Below are 16723 nucleotides of genomic sequence, written 5' to 3'. Positions count from 1 at the left end.
CATGCTGGTGGTGTGAGAGGTGAGAGGGGGAAATTCTGGGTTATGGGTAGGAGGAGAGGAGGGTTTTAGGGTTTAGGGTTTTTTGCTGTTACAGAAGAGCTGTGGAGGAGAGGAAATGAGAGAAAGGAGAAAGAGAGATCGTGTTATCCAGACACACACAGAGAGAGAGAGAGAGAGAGAGAGAGAGTTATCTGGTGTGTGTGAGCTGTTTAAAAAGGGTCAAGAAGGGCATTTTTGTATTTTCCATCCAATTTTGAAACTTTCCATCCAAATTTATAACAGAAGTGGACGAAAAATGGGGGAGGGGGTGAAGTTGCTCGAATTTAGTAGTTAGGGAGTGAAGTTACTCGAATTTAAACTTAAGGGGGTGAACTTGCCAAGACACGATAGTTCAGGAGGTGTTCTTGCAATTAAGCCATCACTTGATGGTGCCAAAGGAATACCCGATATTTTTCCTCCGCTACCAATGAATTCTATTCCCTCCCATTCCATAGTGTTTGTCTTTTTAATAAAAAAAAAAGTGCCAAACTCTTAAAATAAAACAATTCCGTACATTAAAAATTTTGCACCAATATTTAAATAATTAACGAGATCTTCTTTTGGTTAAAAAGATCTTTAAAATTTATGTAAAAAATACTTTTTTTTATTCAAAGTGGAGGCACATGTACCTGCTTCCTGTGTTGTTTCTCCGCTTATCTTTTCTGGAAATTTTTTGATTTTTTTTGGGTAAATTTTTTGAGTTTTTTTTTATTTGTCTTTATTCAAATGTCTTTTGCGTTTGTTAGTCTTGTATCAAAAAATTTTGGATTATTAGTTGAAGAAATTAAATTTATATTATATTTAGAGTACTTATTTAGGTGTACATCCTAGTGGGTTTATTGTCTCAACATCAATAATCCACAAAATTTTAAAATTTTTGGTAATTGATTTTCACACTTGCATTCAACTTTAACACTAAAAAAAAAAGAAAAGAAAAGGGAGTGTTGATATAAAAAAGATGAAAATCAATTTCCAAATTTTTTTAATAAAAACAAAAAACGCTTAAAAAGCCCAAAAATAAAAACAAGCATCTCTCTGTTCGGTTTCGTGAAATCAACTTTTCTAGTTTTAGCCACAAAAAAGAGCTACCACACAGAATCCCCCGCGGATGATAGACGATATCAACCCAACAATTCTACAATACGCCCCATATTTACCTGAAATCCCGCCGCTTCGTCGCCACTTCACACTTCGCTTCTCTCTCTCTCTCTCTCTCTCTCTCTCAACGCTGTTCACTCACTCAATTTCGCATGGAATTTTATTCGACTGAGTTGCGACACCAAAATTAACTGAAAGGAAACGAGCATGGCTTCTCTCCATGTTCTGAAATGCAGCTTGTCTCCGTTGTCAGTTTCGAAATCCCGTCGGAAATTGAGCGGTAATAAGGTGTCCAACTTTCAAAACCACCGGAGACCCAAAATCTTAAGTTACAGAAGCTTTAGGGTTGCTTGTAAGGTTCAAGAAGATGATAACCAAAGCAAAGGTAAGAGGTTTTTCAATCTAACAGATATTTCCCTCTTATTGTAAGATAGAGTGTATTGTCTATCTTGTATTTTTGTTATGTTTGTCGATTGATTGACGAGAGTCCTTCTATGGGTACACTATTTGGGGTACACCGCACCGCGTTGTGTGGGAAATCACAACCGCTTTAAAAATATTTTTCAAGAATTCCGGTAAAAAAATGAGCTCATTCGGATATCGGCAAGGGCTTGATCGATTCTTTGCCCAGTTTCCTGTTTGAAAATTGAGCAAATAACTGTTCAATCCTTTGCCGATATCCAACTGAGCTGATTTTTTGACAGGTTTTTTACTTGGATCCTTAAAAATACATTTTAAATAAATTGAGCGGCTTTGATCATTTGTGTGGAATCCACACAACACGGTTTGCGTTTGGTGTACACCATTGTAGGAAAGGTAATGATCTGGGATTTAATATATTTGAAAAGTGCCAGAGAGGGATTAGATTAATAGACGGTTAACAAAGGATTAGGTGGATGATCTGAACTAGTGAAAAAATCAAGGCTTAAAAGTAGGAGAAGAGAACCCTTGGCTGGAAATCTTCACCCCAACTAGAGAAAGAGTCAAAGGCGACCTCTCTCTAGAGTGTTTCTCTTTCTATAATCATTCTTGGACTCGTCTAATCATCCCCCAAAGTGTGAAGTGTGGGGGAATGTCCTATTTATAGACGAACGCGACCTCTCTTTCCGTGCCACGTGGGCTAATAAATTCTGGACACATGTCGCACAAATAGTGCGCAAATATTCTTTCTGCATTGTTAGGCTGCGGCCCCCGCGACCTGCGAGCTCCACTCGCAAGCGCCTTTCTGCAGCGTCCCTTGTTCTTTAGCCAACAAGCCACTAGATCACCAGTAATACCGAATAAGCAGTATGGTCAAGGTCTACCTCGGTCTTGCTGTTGCCACTATCAAGTAAGGTCAAGTATTGGCTCTGCCTTGCCATTACCACATAAGCTGCATTGTTATGACTCCTTTCTGGGTCGTGCCAATACCGTGACCAAGCCTCTAATGGCTTCTCCTCGGGTCCTGCCAAGTCGACCGGAGCGGAACTCATTCATCCAGATCAAATCATGTTTAGGGGCAACATCTCTCTGTATCGCACCCAAATCTTTGGGGAATTGCAATCGGTACCTTATCGACGTCTCTTACCCAAACTCGAGTGACTCCTGCCGAGGCATCGTCGGGCCATGTTTTGGTTCTTGGTTTTCACTACATCCAAGAAGGGTACGCTTCCCTTCTTCTCGATAATCGGTTCTTCCCAAGTGCTTGGGGACGGAGCTGGGTTTCACATTCTTGGACCAAAAGATCAAAGTCGGGGGCCGAGGAACCAAGAAAGACCCTGTCTGCATGTCTGGTCTGCCTCTCAAAATCTAGCTAAGTATGGAAAAATAACTTTTCGAAAATGTATAGATTTACGGAATAAAAAGTGGCAGTAATTGTTCCTTGGATTTTTCTAAGAGCGACTGTACCTTCGGATGATCTCTACGCAAAGGGTAAGGTTGTGAACCATTTCTTCCAAATAAAAATGTGCAGTTTTGTCTTTTATACTAAAAGTGAAGGGTCAAAATTTTGATATAATTGATTTTTTGGCAATGCCGCTAGATTCAAATGGGGGGTACTTCCTAATTTTTATTAAATAATTAAAGTAAAGAAAACTCAAATAATATAATTTCTACTTAAGTTCAGGGAATGAAAATAAGGTTTTGAGGTTTTGAAAGCTGCTGGGGCTGGAAGGCGCTGAGCTAGGAGCCCCGATTTTGGCCTCACGATTGGAAGCACCCGCGGTTTGGCCTATTAGTTTGGCACCCGCAGTTGGATATGGTGACCGCGGCAAAGGTCGGCCCGCGGTTGCAGATGGCTACTCGCGGCCATGAGTGTCCCACGGGTGGGCCTTCGACATGAAGTCCCACAGCCAATGATGGCCCGCAGTCATAGACACCCAGCTTGGGCTCGTGGCCTCGGGCTTGCGGTTTCGGCCTTGGCCTCGGGATCACAGCTTGGTCCGCAATTAACTTCCAAGGCCCTCAGGCTCATGGTCTCCGCCTCAAGGCTTGGGCTTGCAGTCTCGGCCTCGGCCTTGGTCCAATGGTTGCGTCCCGTGGCCAAGGCTGTTCTCATGGTTAAGTACCGCAACTTGGTCCAGCGGCTTAGGCCTGCGGTTAAGTCCCGCGATTGTGATCCATGGTGGTAGGCCCATTGGAGGCCCGGGGCTCTGGCCACACAGTTGATCCCGCGGTTTTGGCCATGCAGTTAGGTAGGTCAGCCCACTCGATCGGCTACTAGCCTGACCATCAAGTCATTCGGCCAAGTTTGCTTGGTCCTTTGGCCATGCGGCCAGACCGTGTGTAGCCAAGGGTTGTTTCCTCAGTCAACTTAGTTTTCTTGGCTAAGGCCAGGGTCCTGGGCCACGTGGTTCGATGGCCATCCATGTGTCTCGTCATTGTGATTCCACTTGTCGTTCTGGGCTACGTGCCACATGTCGTCATTGCGATTTCACTTGTCGTTCCGGGCTACGTGCCACATGTCATTTTGGGTGGTGTGCCATGTGGCGTCTCGATCAACGCACCACTTCTCCGGATTAGTTTTGACCCTCTACACACCGAATGGTGTACCCATAGGTTTATTGGATTGCATATAAGGAATCAGGGGCGCGTAAGTCCACTTGTTATATCAAATCTAGAATGCACAACATCTATAAGTCAGTGGGTTTGGAAGAATTTAATTGTTTTTAAAGGTAATTGATATTTTTGGTGTTTGGTGAATATGTTTTGGGTTTTCATCAAAATTGTTGGGAATAATAATTCATCGATGAGATGAATGAAGAGTGTATAAACAAAAGAAGAGGACCTCAAAAAAAATTCAGAAAAGACTAACCGCAAAGACAGTTGCATAGGTTTTTTCTTATGTAATGTTGTTTTAAACTATTTAGATTTCCCTCATCAGGACGAATGACTAATCCCAAAATTCTTATGGGAACCTAGCAAAATTAAGAAAAGACGACAAAAAGAACAATAGCAATCATTTTACCCAAACTAAGCCTGATTAGGAATGCTGTCGTTGTCGAATCGTTGTTGTACGAAGGGGGTGTACTGTGAGAAAAGTCTTAGGATGTTGGGTGGTTATGTTGGGAACATTGTGGTGTTTCTGTTTTAGTTTGTGGTGAGAAAGTTTGTGCGCGGCTCTTTGGTCTATTTGTTATGGTCTTTGTATGTTTGTTACAAGGGGATCCATCATCCATCATCTATATGGTATCTATATCCCCCAACATTTGTAAATCCATAGAATATATGAATGGTTCTATGTAAGAAACATTTTACCCTGATTCCCCTTTCAGGAGTAGCAACTATCTCTTGCAAGAAGTATTGTGGCATAATTACAAAAAGATGTATAATATGCATTTTTTTAAGGTTTATGTTTTGTAGCTTTGCCCATTGATAGGTATGAATTTTCTTGCATGAGGTCATACTCAGAAATTAGAGCATCTTGAAAACATGTATTAGGTGCGTATCAGCTGATTGTTTTCAAATAGGAAACAAGTGAAAACAAAGGCCCATTGGGTAGTGCCTAAATTATTATGGAAGAAAGAAACGAGCAAATGGTTTGCATCTCTTTAGAGTGATCCATACCCTGGGAGGTTCTAAGTTAGCATGGGTTGATTTTTTCCGCCACACATTAGCTACAAGGATTTGGATGGAAAATAATCACTTAATGGGTCCCCTATGTGCCGGTGAATACAAGTAGCAAAATTGTCGTTGTTTGAGTGGACTGATGCCACTTTCAAAATACACTAATGCACTTCAAATTGGACACGTTCATTTGTTTCACAATTGAACTAATTGGATGAGGACCATGACATATGTCCTATTGCTTAAAACTGAAAAAAATGGGAAGTTGTTTAATGTGTTTGACTTTGAATGGTGGATGAACTTTCAAATCTGGTAGCTTCCCTAGTGGTCATACGATTGGTGGTTAACTAAATTGAAACAAATGAACGAGGCCATCTAAGTTACCTAGTGTTCCTTTAACGGGTCTTCAACTGCACGAGGCCATCTTTCTTTCTTTCTTTTTTTCCTTTTGTCTTTTTCTGAGTGGGAAATTAGAAAACTAAAATAATATGGTTTTCTTGTTTTTCCTTTACTTTTCAGGTGAAGAACCTCCTGAGTCATTGTTTATGAAAGAACTAAAGAAACGGGGTATGACTCCCATTTCATTGCTTGAGGAGAGCAATAGGAGCATCTTTTGGGATGACGAGATGAAGTTTAAGGAAGAAAAGGGAGGGTACTCAAAGAGAAATACAGTGACAACAGATTACGAGAAAGGCTTATATACTGAAAGTGAACCTTCCACAGCACTTAACAGTGGACATAAGGTTGGCACCTTCTTCTGTATCAAAGGTTCCATACCTGTAGAGTCTGATACCATGTTGTGTATGTTCATCTCAAGCTAATATTTGTCCTTTTGGATCATCATTAGTAGAAAATTTTCTCAATAGTCTACAGCCCTCATCGGCATTTAAATTTCATTGCTTTTTTTAAGAAAATTTCATTGCTTTGTGAAACTGTTTCTGATTCTTTTGTTTCTTTTGAATCTTTTCACTAAACACTGAATTTGTTGCTTCAAATATGTGAACAACACCCATTTCGAGAAATTAATTTTCTCCCATGTTTGTGATTGACCTTGGGTAAAAAGTATTAGAAGCTATATTTTCCTTCCAGTTTTTGGAGTTTTCATTTTGGGCAAAGTACAGATTACCTCCCTGTGGTTTGGCCATTATGCAGATGACCTCCCTGTGTTTCCCTAATGACCACTTTGCCTCCTTATGGTTTTGGAGTGAAGTGCAACAGTTAAATATTCCGTCCAAACTAACGGCATGTATACCTCACACACCCCTATTGCATTTATTACGTGCAAAATTGAAATTTCTTCCAAAAGTAATGTGATAAAAGGACAATAACACCCTTGGGTTCTTCTTCTTCCCGCACACACCTGACACCACGATGGTCTCTTTGTAAAAAAGGCAGGCTGAAACAAGCCATCGAAGCTCCCTCACGAACCCAACCCAACGCACCTATGAGCTCTAATCCTCTCTTGCACCCAACAAAACTCCCTCTCCGACAGCTTGACCGTCCACCGCCACCTCGTAAATGGAGGGTTCAGTCAGGACCCCTTTTTGGCCACCAAACTTATCCACATGTATGCCGAATTGGACTCTATTGATCATGCACGCCCAGTGTTCAACAAAATTCATAACAGAACTATCTACGGTTGGAATGCGCTGTTTAGGCCTTTAGGGCTCTCGCCTTCACGGGTCGGAGCAAAGAGGTGTTCAGCCGCTACCGCGAGATGAATTGGATGCACTGCCCAGAATCGAAAGTGCTCAAAAATTCAATTTCAAGATATGGCTGTGTTTTTCTCTCCAAGGCGTTCGCAGCGGTATAAAAATCGATGTGATCCGAACAAGGGGTGGAATGCACAAGCAGAGAGAAGGGAGGTGTGTGGTGCCGATCGCCACCACGCGCGGAACGCATAGTAACAAGACGAGATCAGATTGAAGAAGAGAAAGTGGGTTATCCAGTGTAGCTAGCATCAGGAAAAGATTGTTACAACAGCATATTCTAAAAACAAAACAAAAAAGTAAAGGGGTACTTTAGTCATTTAACATTTTCTGTTAACAGATTTAGAGTAGCATTTTACTCCAAAACCATAAGGAGACAAAGTGGTCATTAGTAAAACACAGGGAGGTTATCTACAAAACGGCCAAACCACAGGAAGGTAATCCGTACTTTGCCCTTTTTTCTTTTATAGCTTTATCCTGTGTATTTTCTATTGCTTGATGTCTTGTAAGGTAACCTATGCGTATAAACATGCTAGATGCATGATAATATACAGATAATCTGTTTGTCCATATGTCCTCTAGAGTTTTATAAAGTTTATACGAAAACTTAATACGAACTAAAAGGGAAGTAATGTGAACTGGCGAAACTTTATGAATAGCGAAGTCTTGGAATGTTGCCCAAGCAGACTTGGTTGCAGCTTTTATGCAAACGAGCATGAGGACTCTGTATTAGGATTCCTTAGCTTAAATACCTAAATTGCCAAAAGACACGCACACATACACACACAGCACCCAGTATGGGATTTGAAAGAATGGTAACTAGCAAGGGTATGCTTGAATGAGCTTATGAATGGTGATTGGTCACTTTAATGTTAATAAAACTTCTTGTTGTGGAACTTATGGTCCATATCTTATGGTCCATTTAGTTTTGTTTTTTGAACTTGATCTTATGGCCCATTTGGAGGTGTTTAGTATAGCAGTTCGCTTGGTATGAAGATTATTCTGCTCTATTACTTAGTAGGATGCTGTGCAGTCACAGCATCGTAGTATGTATCCTGTAATTCTTCTAAAACAAGTATTGCCAGAAGAGGATATGAAGAACTTCCTTGTATCGTATGTGCTCCATTTGGTAATCAAAAATAAAATATGCTCCATATGGTACTGAAGATGCTGCAATTGGGTTATAACATTTATTGTAATGACTGGTACATTTTATCATGCGTGCTTTTTGTGTCAGTAAATTTCTTCTGGTACCCTCTCTTGCTTATTGGGAAGGACCTTTTCCCTGCGTGTGCACTGTGCATGCATTTATCTAAGGAAGTGGGATGATTTTCCTCTTCTTCTTTACTTTCAGGGTTGGATTCCGCAAGCTGGACTTTTGCTATCCCTTGGAGGAACATTCGTCTCGACATTTTGGCGGTTGATCTTCATAACAGTGGCATCCTTCTTTGCTCTATACTTTGTAAGCTTCTCATTGACCTTTGGTTTGTTTCATGACTTCTTGTTCCCTATTTTGTTGCCCTTCTGTGCCATACATTCTTGCATTAGTTACTTTCCAAATCATTGTGAATCTGTTGTTACTTGTTAGCATGCGATTTGATGGGAATTTCTCGCGATCATGATTCATATGAAGTTTGTAATTTGGAAGTCCTTTCAAGAAGCAACTGTGGTCCGGAAGTCCGTTTCTTCGACCTCGATGTTGAGGTCAAATTTCAGTGTTTGGCACAGCTTAAGTTATCGTCATTGCGACTTGGATCATTTTTGACACCAAGCATGAAGGAAAGTGCATTATATGAATAAGTTGTCCGCTAATTTGGGAGTTTAGATGTAGTTTAGTTGCTTTAATACAGGCTAACCATTTGATCCTATCTTTGGACATCAGTTGAATAGAAAGAGTGGTCCGACAAAGAAATCTGCTGTTACTGGCAGGAACTTTGCTCTGGTTTATTATAAGTGGGTCTATAAGGACCAGACTTTTTGTCAAACAGAAGGTCTTAGGAAGTCCTAATGAAGTAGTTCATTGAGGCTGCATTGAAAATGGGATTTATGGACGGGTTTGGGAGACGAAAAAGAAGGCAAGTGATTCTGCTTCACTTTCATTTCCTATTTAGTGAAGTAGAATCTCAGGTGTTCTCTTTCCCTTCATAAATCCATCCGAAAATCCAAAATCCAAACACTTTGGACCAGGATTTGGAGCTAATATCTGACTCCCATTGACCTACAGGCTACACTCAAAAGCTGGCAAAACTTCCTAACTTTGACAGATCTATTTGGTGTTATGTGGCTCGTGTAGTACATTTGATAGTTAAGGTCAGTTGATTTTTCCTGACTTGAAACTTAGGTATGTATCTTTGAACATGAAGAAATACTTGGTACAAGTAAAGCATTAGTTACTTGTGTTGTTCTTCAAGCTTGATGCATGGTTCACTGAAGTGTGGTCTTTGGACATACACGCCCAATTGATACAAAACTTTGGCACCATCAACTTGCAAAACTTAGTACTATTAGAGTTCCATGCTTTTTGTCTGAAAGTACCCAAGCTAGCAGTTAACAAGCGGATGAAGTGTCATGTTGGCAACTATCCATCTTCTCATTGCGGGAAAGTTGATGGTGAAATCTCATAGGTGTCTTCCAATTATGCATGTCTAAACGCCATGTACATAGTTTAGTGGTAGTAAGTTGGCGGGAGGACATAATGCACTCGTATGTGATTTTCTAAGCAGTGACGTAACCATAGCTTGTGCATCTTCTTTTCTCTTTTTTTCATTTTCCGCTGAATATTTGCTCAATTCCTTGGTGATTTATGAAGATTTATTGGAACAATCGTCTGGGATGCAATATGCTTTGCCAAGTTTTATTGATTATAAATGAACAATGATCCTTGCTTTTTACAACTGCGACAAGATTTCGCCTAAAATGACATGTAAATAGAGATTGATTGCTTTGTTAACTTGTACTTTGGCAGTATTGCGGATCAGCTTTTGTTCATGATGGAAGCGCCATAACACTACCTCAGTATGTCGACCCATATGCACTTTTGGAAGATGAAATGATATCTCAAACAGCTTCTCTGGTAAATTGAAGGATAATCAGGCAGCAGATGCTTCAAGTTTCAGTTACCGGTCTGTTTGACGTAGTCTGTTCGTTCTTTCTTGTAAAGAGTCTTGAAACTAGGAAGAACTAGAACTCATCTCTGTTTTGTTCCATCTCTGAAATCATTTGGAATGGTATATTATGATCCAAATGCTCTTGTGAATGTGCATATTGTATGAAATTCCATCACTAGTTTTTCCCTATTGGTCTTTCTATTTTCTAGTGGGCCTGTAATTTATTTTGTTCCCAATTGCTTATTTATGTTTTCTTTGACGCCCAGGAAAAATTTTCTGTTCCCAATCAACAAGTACCATATTTGATGTTTTCTTCTTGTTTTTCTATTCATATTAAATTACCAAATTGCCTTTCATATGTGAAAAGTGAATTAACAAATATGGCTAATCTTGTAATTTCGTGTGAATAAAGACCAAAAAAAAAAGGGCAAGAAAAGGAATTTGGAAGTCATTTCCTGCAGTTTTTTGGCACAAAAATTTTGACAATTGGTTCCCACGAAAGGCAAGCTCATATTTCATGCAAACATAGAAACCAAGCATCAAACAATACATATACTGGCATTCAAAAGTCAAGAAGGACAAGGGAAAGCACTTTCCAACACTCAACTACCAAAGAGTCTTTGGATACCACAAGCAAACACATAAAACCACACCATAGTAGTCATCAACAGCCAGATACAACAAGACCTCTCAGTACTCATCCCCTTCATCACCATCCTCTCCCTCAGCCAGCTCAGCACCAACCTCCTCGTAATCCTTCTCGAGGGCAGCAAGATCTTCACGAGCCTCGGAGAATTCTCCTTCCTCCATACCCTCACCCACATACCAATGCACGAAAGCCCGCTTGGCATACATCAGGTCAAACTTGTGGTCGATGCGGGAGAACACCTCAGCCACACTAGTAGAGTTAGAGATCATACAAACAGCCCTCTGCACCTTGGCAAGATCTCCTCCGGGAACAACAGTCGGCGGCTGGTAGTTGATACCACACTTGAATCCAGTGGGGCACCAGTCCACAAACTGGATGGTGCGCTTGGTCTTGATGGTGGCAACAGCTGCGTTCACATCCTTGGGGACCACGTCGCCGCGGTACATGAGGCAGCAAGCCATGTACTTGCCATGGCGTGGGTCACACTTGGCCATCATGGATGAGGGCTCAAATGCGCTGTTGGTGATTTCTGCGACTGAGAGTTGCTCATGATATGCCTTCACGGCTGAGATGACTGGAGCGTAAGAGGAAAGCATGAAGTGGATTCTGGGGTAGGGGACCAGGTTGGTTTGGAATTCGGTCACGTCAACGTTCAAGGCGCCGTCGAACCTCAGAGAGGCAGTCAGGGAAGAAATCACCTGCAGCCCACGGATAAGGAATTACTTTAACAGCCTGTTTCTTTAGGCAGGAAAAGTAATGATGAAAATCAAAAGAACAGAAGATTTACTTTCTTGCATGCAGTTGAGTATTATGAAACATCTGAATTTTTTTTTCAAAGTACAGTTTGAATATCATGAAAGCCACTGGAAAATAAACATATTGCCTCACGATAATACTTTGAAAGCCACAAAGACAATGAACATATTTCGCTATAGAACATATTCTTTGATATGCTATAAGAGAGAAATAGAGTTAAAAATGGGGCATTGGATTGGAAATGCTCATATGCAATTAGTAAAAGGATTTACAAATTCTGGCACTGTCACTCTCTTGCAAGTTAAACGCATGAAAAGTGTAAAACTTAAAATAACTTTTTCAATGTTACGAAATAAATGGACAGCTAAGGAAATCCATCAGAAATAACTGCAACACAATCCTCCAAGTCAGACACCAGCTGCAAATATGTTACCTGAGAAACAAGGCGGTTCAAGTTGGTGTATGTGGGCCGTTCAATGTCAAGAGAGCGCCTGCAGATGTCATAAATGGCCTCATTGTCAAGAAGCACAGCAACATCAGTGTGCTCCAGGAGGGAATGGGTTGAGAGGACGCTGTTGTAGGGCTCAACAACAGAAGTGGAGACTTGTGGAGAGGGATAGACAGTGAAACCAAGCTTTGATTTCTTTCCGTAGTCAACAGAGAGGCGCTCCAAAAGAAGAGAGCCAAGACCAGATCCAGTCCCCCCTCCAACAGCGTTGAAGACAAGGAAGCCTTGGAGGCCAGTGCAATTGTCAGCTAGTTTCCGGATGCGGTCCAAGCAGAGGTCAACGATCTCCTTTCCAACTGATATCCAAAACTAAGGCTTTAGCAACTACTTGCCGTACTAGATAAATAGAAGTAAAACCTTTCAAAAAGTTTGGTTGCATTTTCAGAATCTAGTCTACAGAAGGAACTGTCTTAGAAAATGAAAACATTATCCATTTTATGTAATATTGTTCATTTGGCGAAAATGGTTTCTTGAATTTAAATACATATTTCTCTTTTAGAAAAATTCTGACAAGTTCCGAAAACCATCTAAATAAACAAGTTTGAAATGTGATTATTTTTAAAAAACCAACCGAAAAGAGCATAAATTATCGCTAGGAACCCGGTATTGAACACATACTTGTGTAGTGACCACGAGCAAAGTTGTTTGCAGCATCTTCCTTGCCACTAATCAGTTGCTCTGGGTGGAACAGCTGGCGGTAGGTTCCAGTCCTCACTTCATCAATGACAGTGGGTTCCAGGTCTACAAAGACCGCTCGGGGGACATGCTTTCCTGCACCAGTTTCGCTGAAAAAGGTGTTGAAGGCATCATCACCTCCACCAATGGTTTTGTCACTAGGCATCTGGCCATCAGGCTGAGAAAAAAAAGGACGTAAAATGTTAGTGATCTGCTAATCAAGCCACAATGGAGATTCAAATGAGGAGAATCTAGATAATATAATAATAATAATAACCACCAAAACAACTAAAACGTCCAAAATCGGTACTTGGTGAATATTCCTCAGAAATAACAAGACCACCATATGAATTCAAATTAACAAAGCTGTTTAAAATTCTACAAGCCAAGTATGGAGGGCAGAAAATTAATAGGCTTCTGAGTTATGGAGATTTTAAGTATCCTTGAAAATAGAGAAGGGTTACAATTTTAAAACAAAGGGATTTGATCTCATGGTCCAATGGGAATAGTTCAAATCTTTGTTTGGTAGTTAGTATAGGAACTCGATATAGAGAGTTCTATCATGATGGAAAAGAGTTAACTATCTACTGGAACGTATTCAACATCCTTCATGTTAATTGTCAAGGATTGCAGTTAAAAAATGATCGCAATATCATATCCCCTTATATTCATCATTCGCTATATAGTTTCGCACGCCACATGCAATTAAGACTTGCATTTCTTTTAAAAAGTGAATATGATTATTCAAACAGATAAGTAAACCAAACCAAGCCTGTGTCCCAATGAATTGGGGTCGGAATGTCAAAACCGGGATGTCAAATGTGTAACCACAAGTAGGAAAATCCCAATAGGTGCAGCGGACAATCATAGAATAAGTATTTACACATGCATAAATACTTTTATAATCCAGTCAATCGATGAGTTTTTATAATTCAGTCAATAATTTTTTATATTTTTTGGATTTCTCTCATCAACATGATTTTAAAAATCAAATACTTAGAACAAAATTGAGATAAATTTTAATTAAAACAAAAGTAAGCCATTAATTTCTAAAGTAAGCTACATTAGTCTAAACTCAATTTAATTCAGCAAATCTATACAAAATGGAACAAACCTAGCGTACATTGGAAGAAAAACATCGAGTCATAAAACTATAAATTTCGTTCCAAAGATTTCGATTTGGCGTGCATTGAGTTAATTCCGGCAAGAATACCGTGCCAAACTCCAGATCTACGTCATTATTTAAAAAATGGCTAATAGTCATAACAGATCTATGTAGTTTATCGCTCAACGCCACCAGATGAGACGAATTAACTTACATTGTCAACAGTGTATCACACATTTTCTCAGTATCAACAAATCTGACAAATTCACAAACACATCCACCAATATAAAACAGAATTCCCTCATATCAACAGATCCGATGAATCAACACTAATTCTCAACAATGTGAAACAATGTGAAACACAATTAACTCAAGATTAACAGATCCGACAGATGAAAATGAATTATTACCAATGTAACATACAACAACTCAATACGGCCAGATCTAGCGAATATCTTTCACGAGAAGAATGTTTATATATATATATATATATATATATATATATATATAATATATATAGAAATCTTCAAGTAAGGACCTTAAAATAAGGACCTTATATGCGGACCTCTCATATCTCGCCTTTTCCGATCTGATATCGATGATCCGAGCCGCTCAATATGATCAGAACGTGATTTTAAGGGTGCACATCTGAAATTGGCAAAAAAAATGACCGAAAAAGGCTTGATTTGAGCAGTTTTTATTTGAACCGTTAGATAAAAAACAAATAAAAACTGCTCGGATGAAGCCCTTCTCGGTCTTTTTTTTTGCTGATTTCTCGCGGGTACCCTCAAAATCACGTTTTGAACATATTGAGCGGCTCGGATCATCAAAATTTGATCAAAAAATAGAGGTCCGCATTTTATTAAAATAAGGTAGTCCTTATAAGAAGGGGACTCTATATATATATATATATAGAGAGAGAGAGAGAGAGAGAGAAAGTTAGGTACCTCGATGCCATGCTCGAGGCAGTAAAGTTCCCAACAGGCATTGCCGACCTGAATGCCGGCCTGACCGATGTGAATCGAAATGCACTCTCTCATCTTGAACTTGTTTGGACGCCGAGAAAATTACCACGAAAAATCACAGAGAGGTAGAGAGAGAGAACGAAGGGCACAATGCGAACAAGGACGTTTATGAAGACGCCTTTGAAATGATTGATGCTCTCTCAGATCTCACGGGGAAATTCAACCGTTGCTCTCCGTATTTATAGCGGAGACAGATTGGGTTGTTAAACCGCAGGGGTTAGTTGGGTGGCGGGAACGGACGGTGGAGATTGGTGTTGGGTGCGTGATCTGTAATCCTAACCGGTCGTTTTTTGTGGGGTCTGTATTTTAACCGCACTTAGTTGACCATGGTTAGATTTTTTAAAACTTTCGAAACAAAAGATGTGGTTTGCGGTTCGGTGTCAGATTTGTTCAGGGCTGTTGATTTTGTCATTTTTATTTTTATTTTTTGTTAACGTCACTTCTCTAAAGGTGTATCAAAAATACACTTACAGATGTGTGACGTTAACAAAAAAGAGGCGCCAAAATCATTTTCCTTGTTTAACATGTTTACACATATTTGGAGGAACAGATGATGCACATACTGTTGGGCCTATTTCGAGTCTTGTAAAAATGATTTAAACCGCTTATTTAATTTATGATATTTTCTTATGGGTTTTTATGAAAAAATTAGCTCAATCTAATATTAGTAAGAGTTTTTTCAAAATTTGTATGACGAAACTAAGGTGTTCAGGGTAAGTTGTGGCAAATTCAGTTGTTTTAATCATAACTTTTTATATTTATATCATTGAGACGAACCAATAATCTACCAAATTAACACAAAACTGACAAATGAAAAAAATAATAATTCAAAAAACTTTTTAAGCCAAAACATCCCTTTGTAACCATGAGCGAACGTAGGGGTGCAAGTCGGGGCTGAGCCCTACTCACCTTCCAATTATCCCACTATCTATACTATATTTTCAAGTTAATTTGAAAAAATTCTATAGGATCGACCCCTGCTAGTCTCTTGAGTGACCAAAAAAGTTGATAAATTTTCTATATATGTGCAAAAAAAATTCCTAAAATTTCAAGTTATCGACCATTTTTCGGTCGTGGTTATAAAATTAAATGCGATTATGTATATGTACACAATCTTGTTTTCTTTTCAAAAATAGTAAGTAGAAATATTTACATATTATAGACTGTATTTAATGTTATCAATGTAAAAATACATATGATTCGATCCATGCTGATTACAAATTTTGCAGCCGTTAATGTTTGTAACGATTTTATTTTGGGTTAAGCACTTCGTGAAAAATTATGATGAATATTTAACAAAATATTGAAGAGAAAAATATCTTGAAACTCAATCTTTTAGATTATTATTTTCTTGGTCAAACTTTGTACAGTACAATTCAATTCCTATTATTTTAATCTTTTGATTTTGGGAAATCAAGAACTTTGAGCAAAAACCTAAACAAAAAAATTAACGTTTTGAGAACGATAAGTGTAGGGGTTTGATTTGACAGGACCTTGGCCTGGGTTAGGGTTCTCCTTCCGCTGGTTCGTTCTCCTGCTTCTGGACCTGCAACAAGTCACTAGGGCTGGAGTAGCCCAGTGACCCTCCGATGATCAAGTCGGACCTCAAGGGAGAATATAGATCTAGGGTTAGGGAAGAATGGCCTACCTCAAAAAGATGAGTATTCCTTTGTATTTATAGACCTAGGTTTGCTTGCCCTCCAAGCTAGCGCGTGGAAGATACGCTCGGGTAACCGCCTCAGGTGACGTCATATGTGACGACAGGAGCGAAAAGGTTACGGAGCACATGATCAAATCCGACCATAATGATTGCGTCTGCCACGTATTTCTTTTGATCCCTTCTGGCATAACAAACTCTTCTTGCGCGAGCTCTGTGCGAACGTCTACACAATTATATTGCGTGTTGCTGGCAGTTTACCGAGGCTGGCACAGAAGGATCCTCTACCGAACGATTATCCGAACAATACGTCGCGACCCATTTGTATTGAACTTCGGAATAGAATTCCTA

At 39.6% G+C, this 16723-nt stretch overlaps 2 protein-coding genes across 2 annotated transcripts; one reads left to right on the top strand and one right to left on the bottom strand.

The window, feature by feature from the left end:
• The first annotated feature begins 1086 nt into the window (after positions 1-1086).
• Positions 1087-10205, top strand: LOC131328001 (uncharacterized). The gene is made up of 4 exons (XM_058361127.1): positions 1087-1522; positions 5701-5924; positions 8245-8352; positions 9856-10205. The coding sequence occupies exons 1-4, from the start codon at positions 1345-1347 to the stop codon at positions 9970-9972; spliced, it is 627 nt and encodes a 208-aa protein (XP_058217110.1). The 5' UTR covers positions 1087-1344; the 3' UTR covers positions 9973-10205.
• Positions 10206-10487: 282 nt separating this feature from the next.
• LOC131327998 (tubulin alpha-3 chain-like) lies at positions 10488-14891 on the bottom strand. Its single transcript, XM_058361123.1, has 4 exons — positions 14638-14891; positions 12529-12763; positions 11836-12206; positions 10488-11344 (listed from the first exon to the last, which is right to left on the bottom strand). The coding sequence occupies exons 1-4, from the start codon at positions 14728-14730 to the stop codon at positions 10688-10690; spliced, it is 1356 nt and encodes a 451-aa protein (XP_058217106.1). The 5' UTR covers positions 14731-14891; the 3' UTR covers positions 10488-10687.
• Between the last annotated feature and the right edge of the window lie 1832 nt (positions 14892-16723).

The sequence above is a fragment of the Rhododendron vialii genome, chromosome 5a, assembly GCF_030253575.1.
Source record: "Rhododendron vialii isolate Sample 1 chromosome 5a, ASM3025357v1".
NCBI classification, from domain to species: domain Eukaryota; kingdom Viridiplantae; phylum Streptophyta; class Magnoliopsida; order Ericales; family Ericaceae; genus Rhododendron; species Rhododendron vialii.
The sequence above is the reverse complement of the archived record's forward strand: the minus strand, read 5'-3'. Positions and strand labels throughout refer to the sequence as shown.